The sequence below is a fragment of the Siphateles boraxobius genome, unplaced genomic scaffold (assembly GCF_051911475.1).
Source record: "Siphateles boraxobius isolate OS27281-9 unplaced genomic scaffold, OSU_SipBor_1 5, whole genome shotgun sequence".
Lineage (NCBI taxonomy): Eukaryota > Metazoa > Chordata > Actinopteri > Cypriniformes > Leuciscidae > Siphateles > Siphateles boraxobius.
Window position 1 is genome coordinate 22792575 of NW_027509141.1, and position 16217 is coordinate 22808791.

Here is a 16217-nt window from a genome sequence, read left to right on the forward strand (position 1 = left end):
ACCAGTCCCTGTGTGAACTGAAGCTCTTTAAGTTCTCTACTTTTGCCATTTATTGCTGAAGCTCCTCCAGGTGTCACGGTCTGGCTCCTCTGTGCTTATTTTAGATCATCACTGTCAGGTATTTAAGTAGTTAGAGAGTGAGAAAATGTGGACTGAGGAACCCCTCATTTTTTAAATATTTTTTTCCAAAATACAAGTGCTCTAATCACTCTGATGTTATGGTTATTATTTAAATAATTGTATTTTAATACAACAAGCAAAACATGTTCTGGCGGGTTCCCTCTGGGAGTAGTTCGCACCTGAAAGGCTGCGCTTTATAATATTACACCTTCAGGGAAAGATAATGAAAATGAGAGGCCTGCAGACTTTTTCCAAACATACCTTTCTTGAATTTTAGCAGAAAACTGGACGTTTTTGTGAATTGTACATTTGAATTTGCATTTGCGATTAGAAAGGATCAATCATATAGAGCTGGATGGAGAGTATGAAAGCAGACAGAAGTAGATTCCCAGACACAGCAGACGTGGTCCAGACTGTGTCTCTCTGGAGAGCTGGCTGAATCCTCCCTGAAGGGCAGAAATATGGCGGATAGTCCCTGGGGTTCATGGTTCATCAAATACTGTTAGAGGCCGACTTGGGTTTCTCATCGGACTCCCAGTAGAGTGACGATTGGAGAGAAATTCCACAAAATTTTAAATAAAGCCATAGTTTTTTTGTCACATTGAGTCACATCATGAATCAATCATTTCCACCCCATTTCTAATTATGTATTGTGTTTAATAGCACTCTTTAATAGAAATATCACTGGTGAGAATTACATTTTCATTGTTTTATTTTTTTCCAAATAAAACTCCGGTATTCACAAAGGGCATTTTTGTTTGGATCATTATAGTTATAAAAAATTTATTTTTATGACAGTTTCATATTTTATGTTTAAGAGTTTGTGACAAGGTTAAAACAATGTATATGAAATCAATACATAAAGCTGTTTAAAAAGGAGCTCAAATATGTTGATGCCATAGTATAAAATCTCTTGTTTTATAGCTAAAGGTAATGCATTGAAATCAATAAAATGATTTCAAACACTTAAGACACGAAAGTGCCTGTAGTTCAAGCGCCTGTTCTGTTTAGAAAATAGGCCTAGTAAATGATTTAAAGGAAAAAAGAAGGGGTTTTAGTTGCAGTGTATTTAAATTAGTATATTGAGTTATTGCAAATGTAAATATAAGGGTTAAATGTCATAGAGATGCAAGAGACAAGAAACTGTAAATTAGTTGGCTGCCAGAATGCCTGCTGCGCTTCTGAATCTGGAGCTCTCTCTGAAGAATTATTTAATTAACTGCATGCAATTCAGTTAAAGACAGAGAAGCACGTCAAATCATCTGCCAATCAGCATTTGTGACATCCACAAACACATATGTGCAAAAACACTTCAGGCAGGGCTCTTTAAAAGTCCCTGTCTCAGCTTTCCTGTAGTGATATAGAGCCACGCATATCAGTGAAGCAAACTCCACTCACTTTAGACAGCCATGTAAAAGTGTCCTCATTAAATATGCCTCATTGGAATTCTTCTGTCAGCCCCGAATTGGACGTTTCTGTTTTGAGAAACAGGTAATTTAGGGGGCAAAGATATGCATCTCACCCAGGTCGTATTTTTCTTCCCAATAATGTCCTGAGGAACCCTGAGTTTCAGGGCTGGCAAATCTGACAAATGACTAATCTGGAGGTTTTAATTTGCTCAGCTGTTTAAAGTAGATGGATGAAATGCATGGTCACAATGTGATGCATGCGAGAGAACCTCTGAACTCCTGAGGCCATAATTGCAATGAAGCTGCTTAACTTGCTGACCGTGTTCTTCAGACTCTGACTAAGCATATTTTGCCTCTCTGAAACTTATTTAGAAACTTATTTAGGGCCCTGAGTGGAAATCAGGGGACCGCTAAACAAGTTCTCAACTAGCTCTCCATTGTATCTCTAACATTTCTTTGTGTTTGTGACAGAGGCTTCCCAATGGCTCCATCGATGTGCACGACGACACCAGCAGGTGTCTGGAGCTGCAGGAACTGCTGGATAAGGCCAATAAGGAGCTGGCCCAAAACAGAGACCGGATCAGCGGCCTGACCAATCACATGTCCGAGCTTGAGACGGAACTGGCGACCGCCCGCAAAGACTTACTGAAGAGCGAAGAGCTGAGCACTAAACACCAGAGGGACATACGCGAGGTTAGAATGATTGGGGGGAGAGGAAAGGGACAGAATAGGGACAGACCGACGAGGACTTCTCTCAGGGAAGATACAGTGTCAGGCAGCAAGGACATTTTCTCAGCTCTACTTTATTTTCGATGCGAGACAGAAGGTTACAAAAAATGCAATTGTGACTCATTCATTGACAAGATCTAAAGTTAGGGTATTTGAAAGAACAGCTCTACCCCAAAACTTTGCAAACCAGTATCACTTTTTTGGGTGGAACACAGATGATATTTTGCTAAATATTCATGTGGTTCTTTACCATACATTTAAAGCATATTCACATCATGTTGCTCCATGTTTGACATCAGCAACAAACAAACTAAATAATATAGGTTCTTGTGTCTTGTAACCAGATGTGACAGGAACCTGAATACTATTTCAAAGCTACAGCCGAAGTGATGCTTTTCAGTGAATAATGGCTTAAATTTTCGTCTGTTCTTCACGTTAAACTATGACATGGAATATAGTGCACATGGATTACTTTTATGATGATGTTTTTATAATATTTGGAGCTTGATATTATTACGGTTCACTTTCATTGTATAGAAGAGTAGCTTAAAGATTCTGGTAGCTTAAGAGTAGCTTGAAGATTCTGTTTACCAACAAAAAAGAAAGTCATATTGGTTTGGAATGAAATAAGGGTGAGTAAGTGATGACAGAATTTTCATTTCTGGGTGAACTATACCTTTTTATTATGATTGTAAATATTTCTAGTAAAGTCACAATGTATCAGAACCAGAGCATGTGAGCGAAGCGGAGCGGTGTGGCGCTCAACTCAATATTCCGCTCTATGCGCGTGCGCTCCACTCAGTCGCTCGCGTCCCAAGCAAACGCTCCACTGATGAATCGCTCACGCTCACCGGTAAAACAAATCCCGTTCAGATCCCACTCAGACATAAAATGTCTCTGTAGGCTACTTGCTTTCTGTTTGTACTTTGTAATGAATATCTGGAATAAATGTATCGTTTACAGTAGCTAGGATTGTAAATAGAAGTTCCCTATCGGTCAGTCACTACAACGTAGGTCATGACTGACCAATAGGAATCTCGCTAGAGAGGCCAATCTACTTCGAGTGAAACTAAAACAAGCCAATACACATTGGCGTGCAATCATTTGCATCAGCTGCGCGCCTTCGTTAGCGCGGGTATAAACGAGCAGCTGGTGCGATTGCACACTAGCTTTTTGCTTCGGAGCCAAGCACTTCGTATGCTGAACAGAGTGAATTTGAAAGCAAGCCTCTTCTGGATCTCTCCACTTTGGTGCGGGCGTGACGGCACAACAGCGCGAGCGGTCTTTTTCTCTTCTCTCTCTCTCTTCTTTGTTTGTTGTTTTAAAACTGAGCAAACAAAAAACTGAGCAGCCTGTTTTCACGGCTGGTAAGGTGCGTGGTTAAAGCGCTCAACGGCCGTTTTTACGGCTGGTAAGGTGCGCGATTAAAGCGCTCAACGGCCGTTTTTACGGCTGGTAAGACCAGCGAGAGAGAATCGCGCACAGACAGGTGCACATTCCTGTCTGTGTTCGCTGTGACCGTTCCCCTGCGTGCTTCAGCACCAAGGAGAGCAGTCTCTAAAAGAGCTTACACAGATAGTTTGCGTCTTTTTCAAGATGACATTCTATCTGTGTGTTTCTGGATGCGGTCGTTACCTGGGGTCGCGGGATGGTCACGATCGCTGCCTTGTGTGTCTGGGCCTCGAACACGCACAGGCAGCGTTCGTGGATGAGTCATGTACCCATTGTGGGAAGATGACCATCTCGGAGCTGAGGTCGAGACTCACGTTCCTGCAAAGGGCCGGAGTCCCCGTGCCTGCACCTCGTTCCAACCCCCCTTCGCGGGTTGCTTCGGGCAGTGACACGGGTGACCTGAGGATTACAGTGAGCGCGCTTCCTTCGGGGAACCAACCCCCTAGGAACCCTCACTCCTCTCATGCTCCGCAACCAGTTGAGCTGCCATGGAACGTTCTGGACCGTCCTCGAGATGTGTACCGGTCGTTTCGTTCGGCGCTCCCTGCGACGACCAGATGTCGATCGCTGCATCGGAGGGTGGGTCAGACCTCTCCGCGGACGACGGCTCGGAGCCGCTGCCTCCTTCAGGTGTGCCAGCGGTGCCCGAGTCGGACCCGGAGATGATGGCCATGCTTTCCCGGGCCGCCAACAGGATCGGGCTCGTGTGGAACCCTCCACCGTGTCCCGAGCCCTCGAGGTTGGACGATTGGTATCTCGGGGTGGCGCGCGCTGGTTCTCAGCAACCCACCCCAGTGCCTTTCTTCCCGGAGGTGCATGAGGAGCTCACAGGGACGTGGACGGCACCTTTTACTGCCAGAAACCGTCTCGGTGGATCCTCCTCCCTCACCACCCTTGATGGCGGGGCAGCTAAGGGATACACGCGTATCCCGCCAGTGGAACGGGCCGTTGCTATGCAACTGTGCCCTAACTCCACTTGGCGTGGAGAACCGTGTCTTCCTTCCCGGGCTTGTAAGTACTCGTCGGACCTGACCGGCAAGGCTTACAAGGCCTGTGGGGAAGCTGCCTCTGCCATGCACGCCATGGCGTTGTTGCAGGTTCATCAGGCCAAGGCACTGAAGGACCTGCACGAGGGTGGTCATGATCCACAAGTTCTCCAAGAACTTCGTGCCGCAACTGACCTCGCGCTCCGTGCGACGAAGGTCACTGCGCGGTCAGTGGGTCGTGCGATGTCCACACTGGTGGTCCAGGAACGCCACCTCTGGCTGTGTCTGGCTGACATGCGGGAGACCGACAAGATCAGGTTCCTTAACTCCCCCGTGTCCTAGACCGGCCTCTTCGGCGACGCGGTCGAGAACTTCGCCCAGCAGTTCTCGGCTGTACAGAAGCAGACTGAGGCCATTAGACACATCTTGCCGCGGCGGTCAGCTGCTGCCTCCACCCCACCGCCCGCGGCTCCTCGGTCTGCTCGTCGCCGTGGGCGTCCGCCTGCGTCTGCCCCTGCTCCCGCGCCGCAGCAGCAGCCTCCATCCAAGCGGCACCGTGGAGCCAGTCGCAGGCAGGGCGCCCCGCCCGTCCAGGCCCCCGCCAAGAGGGGCGGCAAAGCCAAAGGTAAGCTGCCCTAGGACGGGCGACCCAGAGGTGGAAGGGACTGCTCTCCAGGAGACGATGACTGCATCGCTCCCTCCCCCGGAAGAGGGCCGGGTGGAAAATCCTTTGTTTCGTTTTGTTTGTGTTCCGCCGCTGGCCTTAAAACCAGCGGTACCCAAATTTTCAATAAAAGAGCAGTTTCTATCATCTCTGGGTCCGAAGAGGGCCCGGAGAGTAGTGGGGGTTCAGAATCCTCACCACTCTCTATCGCCAGCCGGCAGCTGCGTACGGTCCGAGAACGCCATCGAGCCGCCTCCCGCACCTCCTGCCCCGTGGAACCAGGTAAGTGCTGCACAGCACACTCAGACCCCGCTACGGGCCGCCTCCCAGAGAGAGCCTCCCGAGCTGCGTCCCTGTGTTCCACCTCGCTGCCCCACTCCGGGTACGCCTACGGTCCCTTTGGTCCCGCTTGTACGGTCTCTGCGAGCCTGGTTAGCGCTCCCCAGGCCGTCTCGCTGGCTCATTCGAACCATCAGGCTCGGCTATGCGATTCAGTTCGCCCGGCGTCCCCCCAAGTTTCGGGCCATCCACTCCACTACAGTGAGAGCAGCCGATGCCCATGTCTTGCGTGCGGAGATCGCAGTCCTACTGGCGAAGGATGCGATAGAGCCGGTCCCTCCAGCCGATATGAGGTCAGGGCACTACAGTCCCTACTTCATTGTACCCAAGAAAGGTGGTGGGTTACGACCGATCTTGGATCTGCGAGTTTTGAATCGGAGCCTCCACAAGCTACCGTTCAAAATGCTCACGCAGAGACGCATTTTCGAATGTATCCGTCCCCAAGATTGGTTTGCAGCGATCGACCTGAAGGACGCGTACTTTCATGTCTCGATTCTTCCTCGACACAGGCCATTTCTGCGCTTTGCGTTCGAGGGTCGAGCATATCAGTACAAAGTCCTACCCCTCGGGCTGTCCCTGTCCCCCCGTGTCTTCACGAAAGTCACGGAGGGGGCCCTTGTTCCCATGAGAGAACAGGGCGTTCGCATCCTCAACTATCTCGACGACTGGCTCATACTAGCACACTCTCGAGATCAGCTATGCGAACACAGGGACCTAGTGCTCAGGCACCTCAGCCAGTTGGGTCTTCAGGTCAACTGGGAAAAGAGCAAACTCTCCCCTGTGCAGAGGATCTCTTTTCTCGGTATGGAGTTGGATTCGGTCGCCCAGACAGCGCGCCTCACAGAGCAGCGTGCTCAGTCGGTGCTGAACTGCTTGAACACGTTCAAAGGCAGGACAGCGGTCCCACTGAAACTCTTTCAGAGGCTCCTGGGGCATATGGCAGCAGCATCAGCGGCCTGCTACATATGAGACCGCTTCAGCACTGGCTTCACGGCAGAGTCCCGAGATGGGCGTGGCGTCATGGCACTCACCGGGTGGCAATCACACCGGCGTGCCGCCAGACCTTCAGCCCGTGGTCAGACCCCTCGTTCCTGAGGGCAGGAGTCCCCTTGGAACAGGTGTCCAGGCATGCTGTGGTATTCACAGATGCCCCTGCCACCGGCTGGGGTGCCACGTACAACGGGCATGCAGTGTCAGGGGTGTGGACGGACCCTCAACTGCGTTGGCACATCAACTGCCTCGAGTTGCTAGCAGTACATCTCGCCCTGACCCGCTTGAAAAGACGGCTACAGGGCAGGGACGTGCTGGTCCGTACGGACAACACTGCGACCGTTGCGTACATCAACCGACAAGGTGGTCTACGCTCCCGTCGCATGTCGCAACTCGCCCGCCATCTCCTCCTCTGGAGTCAGAAGCATCTGAGGTCGCTTCGAGCCATGTATGTCCCCGGCTTGCTCAACCGTGTGGCCGACGAGCTATCACGAGCTGTGCTCCCGGGAGAATGGCGACTCCACCCCCAGGCGGTTCAGCTGATCTGGAGAGAGTTCGGGGAGGCTCAGGTAGACCTGTTTGCCTCCTCAGAGACCTCCCACTGCCAGCTGTTTTACTCCCTGACCGAGGGAACACTCGGCACGGACGCACTGGCACACAGCTGGCCCCGGGGCCTTCGCAAATATGTGTTTCCCCCAGTGAGCCTACTTGCGCAGACACTGTGCAAAGTCAGGGAGGACGAGGAGCAGGTCCTTCTGGTGGCTCCCTATTGGCCCACCCGGACTTGGTTCCCAGAACTCATGCTCCTTGTGACAGTCCCTCCCTGGCCCATTCCTCTGAGGAAGGACCTTCTGACTCAGAGACGGGGCACCCTATGGCACCCGCGTCCAGACCTCTGGAAACTCCATGTCTGGTCCCTGGACGGGACGCGGAGGTTTTAGGTGACTTACCCCCTGAGGTACTTAACACCATCACTTCAGCACGGGCGCCGTCCACGAGACGTGTTTACGCCCTGAAGTGGAACCTGTTCGTCAAGTGGTGTTCTTCTCGCCGAGAAGACCCCCGAAGATGTCCGATAGGGTCTGTGCTTTCCTTCTTGCAGCAGGGGTTGGAGCGTAGACTGTCTCCCTCCACCCTCAAAGTACATGCTGCCGCCATTTCAGCTTATCACGACCACATAGATGGCAAAGCAGTGGGAAAGCACGACCTGGTCGTCAGGTTTCTTAGGGGGGCGAGACGATTAAATCCTCCTCGACCCCCCTCCATACCCTCTTGGGATCTTTCCCTGGTGCTTCGAGCACTTCAGGATGTTCCCTTTGAGCCTCTGCAGTCAGTAGACTTAAAGCTTCTTTCCATGAAGACTTTGCTGCTGGTTGCACTGGCCTCTGACAAGAGGGTAGGAGACCTGCACGCATTTTCGGTCGACGAATCGTGCCTAGAGTTCGGGCCGGGTGGCAGCCACGTGGTACTAATACCCCGGCCTGGCTATGTGCCCAAGGTTCCTACCACTCCCTTCAAAGACCAGGTAGTGAACCTGCAAGCGCTGCCTTTGGAGGAGGCAGACCCAGCCCTGGCTTTGCTCTGTCCCGTTCGCGCTCTGCGTATGTACGTGGACAGAACTCAAAGCGTCAGGACCTCAGACCAGCTCTTTGTCTGTTACGGAGGCCAGCAGAAGGGAAAGGCTGTCTCCAAGCAGAGGATGGCCCACTGGATAGTGGATGCCATCGCCTTGGCTTACCAAGCACAAGGCGTGCCCTGCCCGCTCAGGTTGCATGCACACTCCACGAGAGGCGTTGCATCCTCCTGGGCGCTGGCACGTGGCTCCTCGCTAACAGATATCTGTAGAGCTGCGGGCTGGGCGACACCTAACACGTTCGCTAGATACTATAGCCTACGTGTAGAGCCGGTGTCCTCCCGTGTTCTCACCCTAGACGGGTAGAAGCACTGAGAGGTCTGGCTCTGGACTTGCTGCACCCTACTGTGCATCCTTATTGCTCCAGAGTAAAACCTGTTGAGTCCTCCAAAACCCCTCGGCCCGGACTTGGCGGAGCGTCCGGCGCCAGGCCCTTATCCGCTGAATCCTTGAGAACCGGATCTGGGCTGGGATCCATTTGTGTGACCCTACGGGGATCCCATATGTGTATATTCCACGGCTGCTCCTATCGGAAGCCCGTGTCTTTCCCTTGGGCTAAGTCACCCTTTATTTCATATGCAGTACAGCCTTCGGCTAGTCCATATGCATTTCCACATAACTCTTTGAAGAAGTGGCTTCCGCAGCGTTTTTTTCCTAAACAGAAAGGGCACGCTTTCCCAGTGTTATCCAATATCTCACTGTATGGGTTATTACGGAACAACAGTGTCAGACTCACTCTGTGTAAGCCTCCGCCTATCGTCCTTCCAGGCAAGAAGGTGTAGAGGCTTGCACGGGGGCGCTGGATGGGGTGCAGCGGCTGTGGCGCTTTGGTAGGGATTCCTATTGGTCAGTCATGACCTACGTTGTAGTGACTGACCGATAGGGAACGTCTCGGTTACATATGGTAACCCTCGTTCCCTGAGGGAGGGAACGGAGACGTAGGTCCCGTCGCCACATCCGCTGCCGCCCGCCGGGGCGGCCAGCTTCTCAGGCTTGGCTCCTCAGCAAAAAACTAGTGTGCAATCGCACCAGCTGCTCGTTTATACCCGCGCTAACGAGGGCTCGCAGCTGATGCAAATGATTGCACGCCAATGTGTATTGGCTTGTTTTAGTTTCACTCGAAGTAGATTGGCCTCTCTAGCGAGATTCCTATTCGTCAGTCATGACCTACGTCTCCGTTCCCTCCCTCAGGGAACGAGGGTTACCATATGTAACCGAGACGTTATTTCAGGGTGATTCTGAATAAAAGTCTGTTCTTTTTATTCATTTAAATGCATTAAATTAGCGTAATTAAAAAACATGTCTAGCCCTTTGGCAAACTTGCTTATTAAATGCAATAACTGAAATGGTATATTTGATTTTCGTTATTTTATTTCCATGAACATAACTGCAGTTGCAAAACAGGCATATTAAAATGCGCGCTCGCACGCACGCACACGCACGCACACAAACAAGATGCATGTTATGCATAAGGCTCGCAACTTCCTTAAAACAATATTTGAACTCCATAACCAGCCTACTATTGCTTTAGCTAATTTAACGATTCTCGAACTACCAAATAACAATAGGGCATTCAGAGTAGAGCGAGCAGCGCTGAGCGGACGGAGCGGAATCTTCAGAAAGGCGCTCTCCGCTCAGGAGGAAGTATTACCGCTCCGCTCCCCGCTCCGCTCCGCTCACATGCTCTGATCAGAACTGTCGACAGTAATTGTGACACATCCAAGCAAAACAGATTGTTGAAAAAAAGAACAAATGTAAGGTGGGTAACTTGGTTCTATCTGTTGGTATTCTATTGAATAGAAGCAGATTTGATTGTAAGTAAGGGGCATGGTTTAAGCTGACTAAATACATTTCTATTTCGTGCTGACTAAGAACCATTTCATGGTTTAAAAAAATCTGTCCCAAATGTTGTAGTAGTCTATAAAAGGTTTTCAAACTTCCCAAGGGTTTTTGTTTTCTCTTACTATGTGCCTGTTCGACAGGCGATGGCACAGAAGGAGGACATGGAGGAGCGAATCACAACATTAGAAAAGCGTTATCTGGCCGCCCAGAGAGAAACCACCTCAATCCATGACCTGAATGACAAGCTAGAGAACGAATTGGCCACCAAGGACTCACTTTACCGACAGGTACGCCAGCCTTGAATCAGACCTGCGCTGATTTGACGTTCATTTCAAATGAACGCCGCAAGTCAGTGCTGGTTGATGTCCCATAATTCAGTTAAGATGTTATGAGAGTCATGTTCCATCTGTGCGTGTGCGTATGAAGGGTGTGTGTTAGTCAGAGGGGGTTTAATTAGCCCTAAAGCAGCAGACTCATGTTAGAATCCTTCAGAATCCTACAGCATGCTGAGAAGAGGCATGCTGGGAGGAAGCAGGTACCACCCGACTTTTTTAATATCCAGATCCATCATCTGGAGAAAGAAAGAGGATTCCCAACTGCATTGATGTTGGTGCCAGTTTGGACAGAGTGTTTGTTTTGAATGCAGTGCGTATAAATATCTCAAAAGAGACAGATAAATCAAGACATCTGCTCTTGTTTAGACAGCATAAGTTTGTGATTTTGCACTCCAGGCAGGGCTATCATCAGTGGGGACATCCAGCAACGTTATTTGTTGGGCCCAGGGGAGGGTGGGCAGACCCCATAAAATACAAGCCCTGTTTAATACTGCATTACATTACATTGATGTACAATACCATTCAAAAGTTTGGGGTCAGTAAGATTTTAATACTTGTATTAATCAATGATGCATTAAATGGATCAAAAGCTACTGTAAAGACATTCATAAAGCTGCATAAGGTTTTTATTTTATATAAATGCTGTTCTTTGAAACTTTCTATTTTTATATAATCTTTCTATTTTCTATATATATTAGTTATGGTAATATTAAGCAACACAACTGTTTTCAACATTGATACAATTAGAAATGTTTCTTAAGCAGCAAATCATTATATTAGAATGATTTCTGAAGAATAATGTGACACTGAAGACTGGAGTAATGATGCTGAAAATTCAACTTTGCCATCACAGGAATAAATTACATTTTAAAATATATTAAAATAGAAAACAATTATTTTAAATTGTAACAATATTTAACAATATTACTGTTTTTACTGTATTTTTGATCAAATAAATGCAGCCTTGGTGAGCATAAGAGACTTCTTTCAAAAACATTTTAAAATCTTACCTCAAAGTTTTGAACTGTGGTGTATAATCCAAATTTTGACTTGGATACTTATATCATGTCTTTATATTTTGTGTGTGTTGTGTATATACGTACACTGGTGGTTTGTTTTTATGTGCACTTATTTATTTTTTGTATTGTATGTGTGCTTACTTTTCATATGTATGGTATGTTTTTTGTTCATGTGTGTATGTTGTGAATACCTTGTAACCTTGTGTGGACTTAATATTTTTGTGTGTGTGAATGTGTATGTTGGGTGTATAATCTGTATTATCTCTAAAATGGGTGTGTTTATGGTGTCTACATGAGTGTACACCCTCTGTTTGTCTTATTTTCGTGCGGTTTGTGTGCGCCTGTCTTTTTTTTTTATCAGAGTGAGGAGAAGGTACGACACCTCCAGGAATTGCTGGAGTTGGCTGAACAGCGTCTGCAGCAGACTATGAGGAAGGCGGAGACTTTGCCCGAGGTGGAGGCTGAACTGGCCCAGAGAGTGGCCGCCCTCACCAAGGCAAGTACTCAATCACTCCTCCAGACAACAGTAACAGGAAACAATGAGAGAGTCAGTTTATAAGATTCTTTTTTGTCAGGAAAACACCCTCTGAGATGGTGATGAAACAAAATGATATGGTAAAGAAGGGCGGAAACTGACATGAAAAGATTAGATTACACAGCAGGATTAGATACGAGATAGACAACATAGGCTAGTCAAAAGACTTTCTAGCCTACTGAGACATGATTTAGAGAAACACAAATTCTGTGATGGGTCAATACCAAAATTTTGGTTGCAAATGCAACTGATTGCATATTAAGCAGATACATATAAGTTTAACAGTTAACATATTAAGCAGACTAGTTTTTTTTATATTTCTATTTAGTTTTAATTTGTTTATTTCAAATTGGTTTTAGTAATTTTAGTACATTTACAGTACATTTAGTCCTGGCTCACACTGTAATTTTTTAAGAACCCAAGGATACAAAAAAAAATGGCTTTAACGACGTATATTTTGCGACGGAACTCATTGAATATGCAGAACAATGCTCTGTGCTGGGCTAAATGTTTGATAGTATTTTTCAGCCAAGAACTTGAGAAGAGCTTATAAAATGTGTAAAAGAGTCAAAACAGCAGCAGAAATTCCTCAGTTGCACACCTGTACCGAACTGTAATGGGCAACCTACCTCCTATGACGAGAAAAAAACAGGTATTCTTGAGCATTTTGTTCTTTTTGTTTTTGGTTCGAGCCGCACACTGGGTTTCAGATGAATTTTTTTTATATTTTATTTTAAATTTCAGTTTTATTTCAGTTAATGTTTTTGATATTTTAATAGTTAACAACACTGACTCTGTCAGTGGTCAATCACACATCTGCTATTGTGTATTTATAAAACTTCATTATTTGAACATCTTCCTATTAAACCGTCATGTTACCAATTTTGAATATTTTTGGGCCTGTGCAGTTCTGATATATGGAGGTTTTCTTTAAGCAATTTTGGTTTGTCTGTACTGTGGTGGATCTCCACCTGATGTCCAATGTAAAATGTAAATCCTGAAGCAAAACCATTTGAGGATCACTGATTCAAACCATTTGTTTTGGTCAGACCTGTGGCCTAGCAGTCAGGCAATGAGTTTTGGTGCTCATGCATGTTTGAGTCTGGCAGTATTTCTTTATCTTGTTCCAATTCCTTGTAAGGAACTTAGCTATATGAAATATTAATAATCAATAATAACTTGTTATGATTAATTATGAATATTTGGGTCAGTTAATTGAATTAACTTGACATGGCTGAATTAATATTACAATCAATTAATCCGTTCGTCCAACGAACTCCTTTGATTATTAATTTATTCTAAGAAAAGGGTATCTTCCCTGGCCACAGAAGAATAATTATTTCCTAGCATGTACAGCGTTTTGAGCATGTAGCAAGATCAAAAACCGTAAAGGGACTTCGTATTGCAAGCAAATCAGAACCAAATAATTAAAGTGCATACGTTTTATTAACTAAATCATAAACATAGATAAACTAAAAACACATATATACAGAAATACAGAAATAGGTTAGTGATAGGATGAAATTGGAAACCGGAAGAGGGACTATGAGAAGAACCATCAGAATTTCATTTTCACATTTCATTGAATTGTATACTTGCATTTGTAGTGGGAACAATTCTTGAAGTTGTTGAAAATTGAAGTTGTTGTTGGTTGGAGTCTTTGTTCCAAAATTTCCTGAGATTGTCCTTGGTTCTTTGTGAGAGAGTCTCCTCTCTCCTGCATGATCCCATATCTGGTTGGATCGAGGCCTGCTGGGCCCTGGGGCCCCCGTGGAGGGGGAGGGGGTTCCCCAGTATCAACAGAAACAGTGTTGCGGCTGGATGAAAGAACTAAGAGAGGGAGGTCACATGTGGACTGTCTCTAATAAAGCCTGGAAAAGATCCACCCCTAAGGGTTGAACTCGACCAATAAGAAAGGTGACATGTCTGAGAGGGAAAGTGGCTCTTAGTTGATTTACGAGGCTTTGTCTCAAGCGTGGTTATACCTTCATTAATGCTCAGATAGCTATAACACATCCACACTGCATTCTAGAAGAAGGTGATGTACATCAAAGTGTGAGTCATTAAATTAGGATTAATTAGGTAGGAGGCATGATACAGGTGAGGTTACATTGATCGTTAGTTGGTTGTATACCAGGGTACATACCATGATATATACCTCATAGTACACGAGACAGTAAACCATTTACACTGTTTCTTTCACAGTTTTATGCATTTTCATTTATAGATCAGTTAGTCTATGATTAATGCAGCAAAGTCTGTTTTAAAGAGGGTTTCTGTTTTCCCATTGTCTCTCTCCTGTGCATGGGCCACATTCCTCGGAGGTCGTAAAATCTCCTTATTAGCCCTGTAACATGACACTGTTTATGCCCTTGTGTTCGTTCATTTGGGCTGTTAGTTTTGGAGTTTCATAAACCCTTGTATATAATGAATAATTAGTGTGTGTCTGATTGGTCCATACCCTACATCCTCATTTCTGCAATAAGTTCCAAAAAATACAGCTGTACTGTTCATGATAAAGCACTCCATTGCATCAGCCATCAAACATGCACAGGTAGAGCAGATATTTCTCTTTTACCGGCTTCCATCTCCTTTTCTTGCCAGTTTAGATAATCCTCACTCGGTCGCAGTCACGTTCCTTCCGAACATCAGCTGGAATTGTGGATGACAGTGTTTTTCCAAGGCAGCCAAATGTCTTGTCAGTGTGGCAGAGAGGCAGTGGGGTTTTGTCATTCTCAGTCAGTGGCATCCTGTCACACACCTCATGCTCCTGATGATACATATCCAACATCCTTCCTCAGATCCCATTTATTATACACAGCACATGCGATCATTGGTCTATAGACCTTAGTCAGGGAAGCTGAACTGTACAACAATACACACTGAAAAAACTGTACATTCATGACAAATTTTCATTTAAATATGGTTTATTCAAATATATGACAAGAACATTTCTCCAACCAATAAAATATAAGCAATTTCTAAACCTATTTCTTCTTAAAGGTGAAGTTTCTAATTCAAGAAGGTCTTCACCCTGCTCTCTTTATACTAATGTCAGTGTTTCCTACAGGCGGAGGAGCGTCATGGGAACATCGAAGAGCGGTTGCGCCAACTGGAGGCCCAGCTGGAGGAGAAGAACCAAGAGCTGGGCAGGGTGAGGACTGGGTTGGGGGTCAAGACACCAAAAGGGAATGGGATGAAGAGTGTGTCATTGAGAGAGTGAATGTTTGATAGAGAAAGGATGAGATTGCTTGAAGGATGATGGGAGGGAGAAAATGAGGAAGTGTGAGTGGCTTTGGTTCATTATGTGTGGTTTTGTTTTGTTTAAGTGCACATAAGAATGAACACTATAAAGAGGCACCAGTGTTTTTTGTGTGAATGTGTGGCCAAAATTTCTCCTCAAAATTTGAAATACCTATTACAAATGGTTCCTATTAAGGAAAGGGCTTAATAGATTTACTAAATTAGCAAAATATGAAAATGTAAAATAGAAAAAAGATTTATATGAGTTGTGTTTATGGATAGGTTAAGGGTTGGAATAAGGGATATTAGCTCAGTATTAAACAAGTCAATGGAAATGTTTGTTTAGCCATATTGTTTGTAGTATTTTATACTATATATATAATGTATGTAATACTTACAATAAAGTTCCATGTATTAACTACATACTTTACGTTATCATCAGCTAACAATAAAAAATACTTCCAAAAAATGTATTAATCTTAGTTAATATTAATTTCAAAAGTTGTATCTGTTCATATTATTTAATGGACCTGAACTTACAATTAAGTTATATTTTTATTACAGACATTAACAAGGATAAATAAATACAGTAACAAATTTATTGCTAAATTTTAGTTAATGTTAGTTAATATATTAACTGTTACCTAATGGGATTTTATTGTAAAGTGTTACAATAATGTATAATAAATATATTATAATGTATTTTTAAAATAAAATATATTATTTATTATATATATATATATATATATATATATATATATATATATATATATAAATAATTGTATTAATAGCTCAGTGTCATATGTCAATAAAGTGGAAATCAGGAAAGGTTTAAATAGCCATTGTTTGGTGACAAATTAGTCCCTAGCAGTTTGCATTACTTTATGCTAAATGTATTCAAAATGTAAAAAAACACCTTGT

The 16217-nt window shown here is 45.3% G+C and overlaps 1 protein-coding gene across 20 annotated transcripts in view; it reads left to right on the plus strand.

Moving 5' to 3' along the window:
• Positions 1-16217, plus strand: part of ppfia4 (PTPRF interacting protein alpha 4) — a 129955-nt gene that overhangs the window by 77159 nt on the left and 36579 nt on the right. For 15 of the 20 annotated variants that reach the window (XM_077203287.1, XM_077203283.1, XM_077203285.1 and 12 more), the window contains 4 exons: positions 2001-2222; positions 10305-10451; positions 11880-12014; positions 15124-15207. In XM_077203287.1, coding sequence (XP_077059402.1) covers positions 2001-2222; positions 10305-10451; positions 11880-12014; positions 15124-15207 — 588 coding nt within the window. The remainder of the gene's footprint in view (positions 1-2000; positions 2223-10304; positions 10452-11879; positions 12015-15123; positions 15208-16217) is intronic. The other 5 variants (XM_077203289.1, XM_077203286.1, XM_077203278.1 and 2 more) reach the window with 1 other exon arrangement.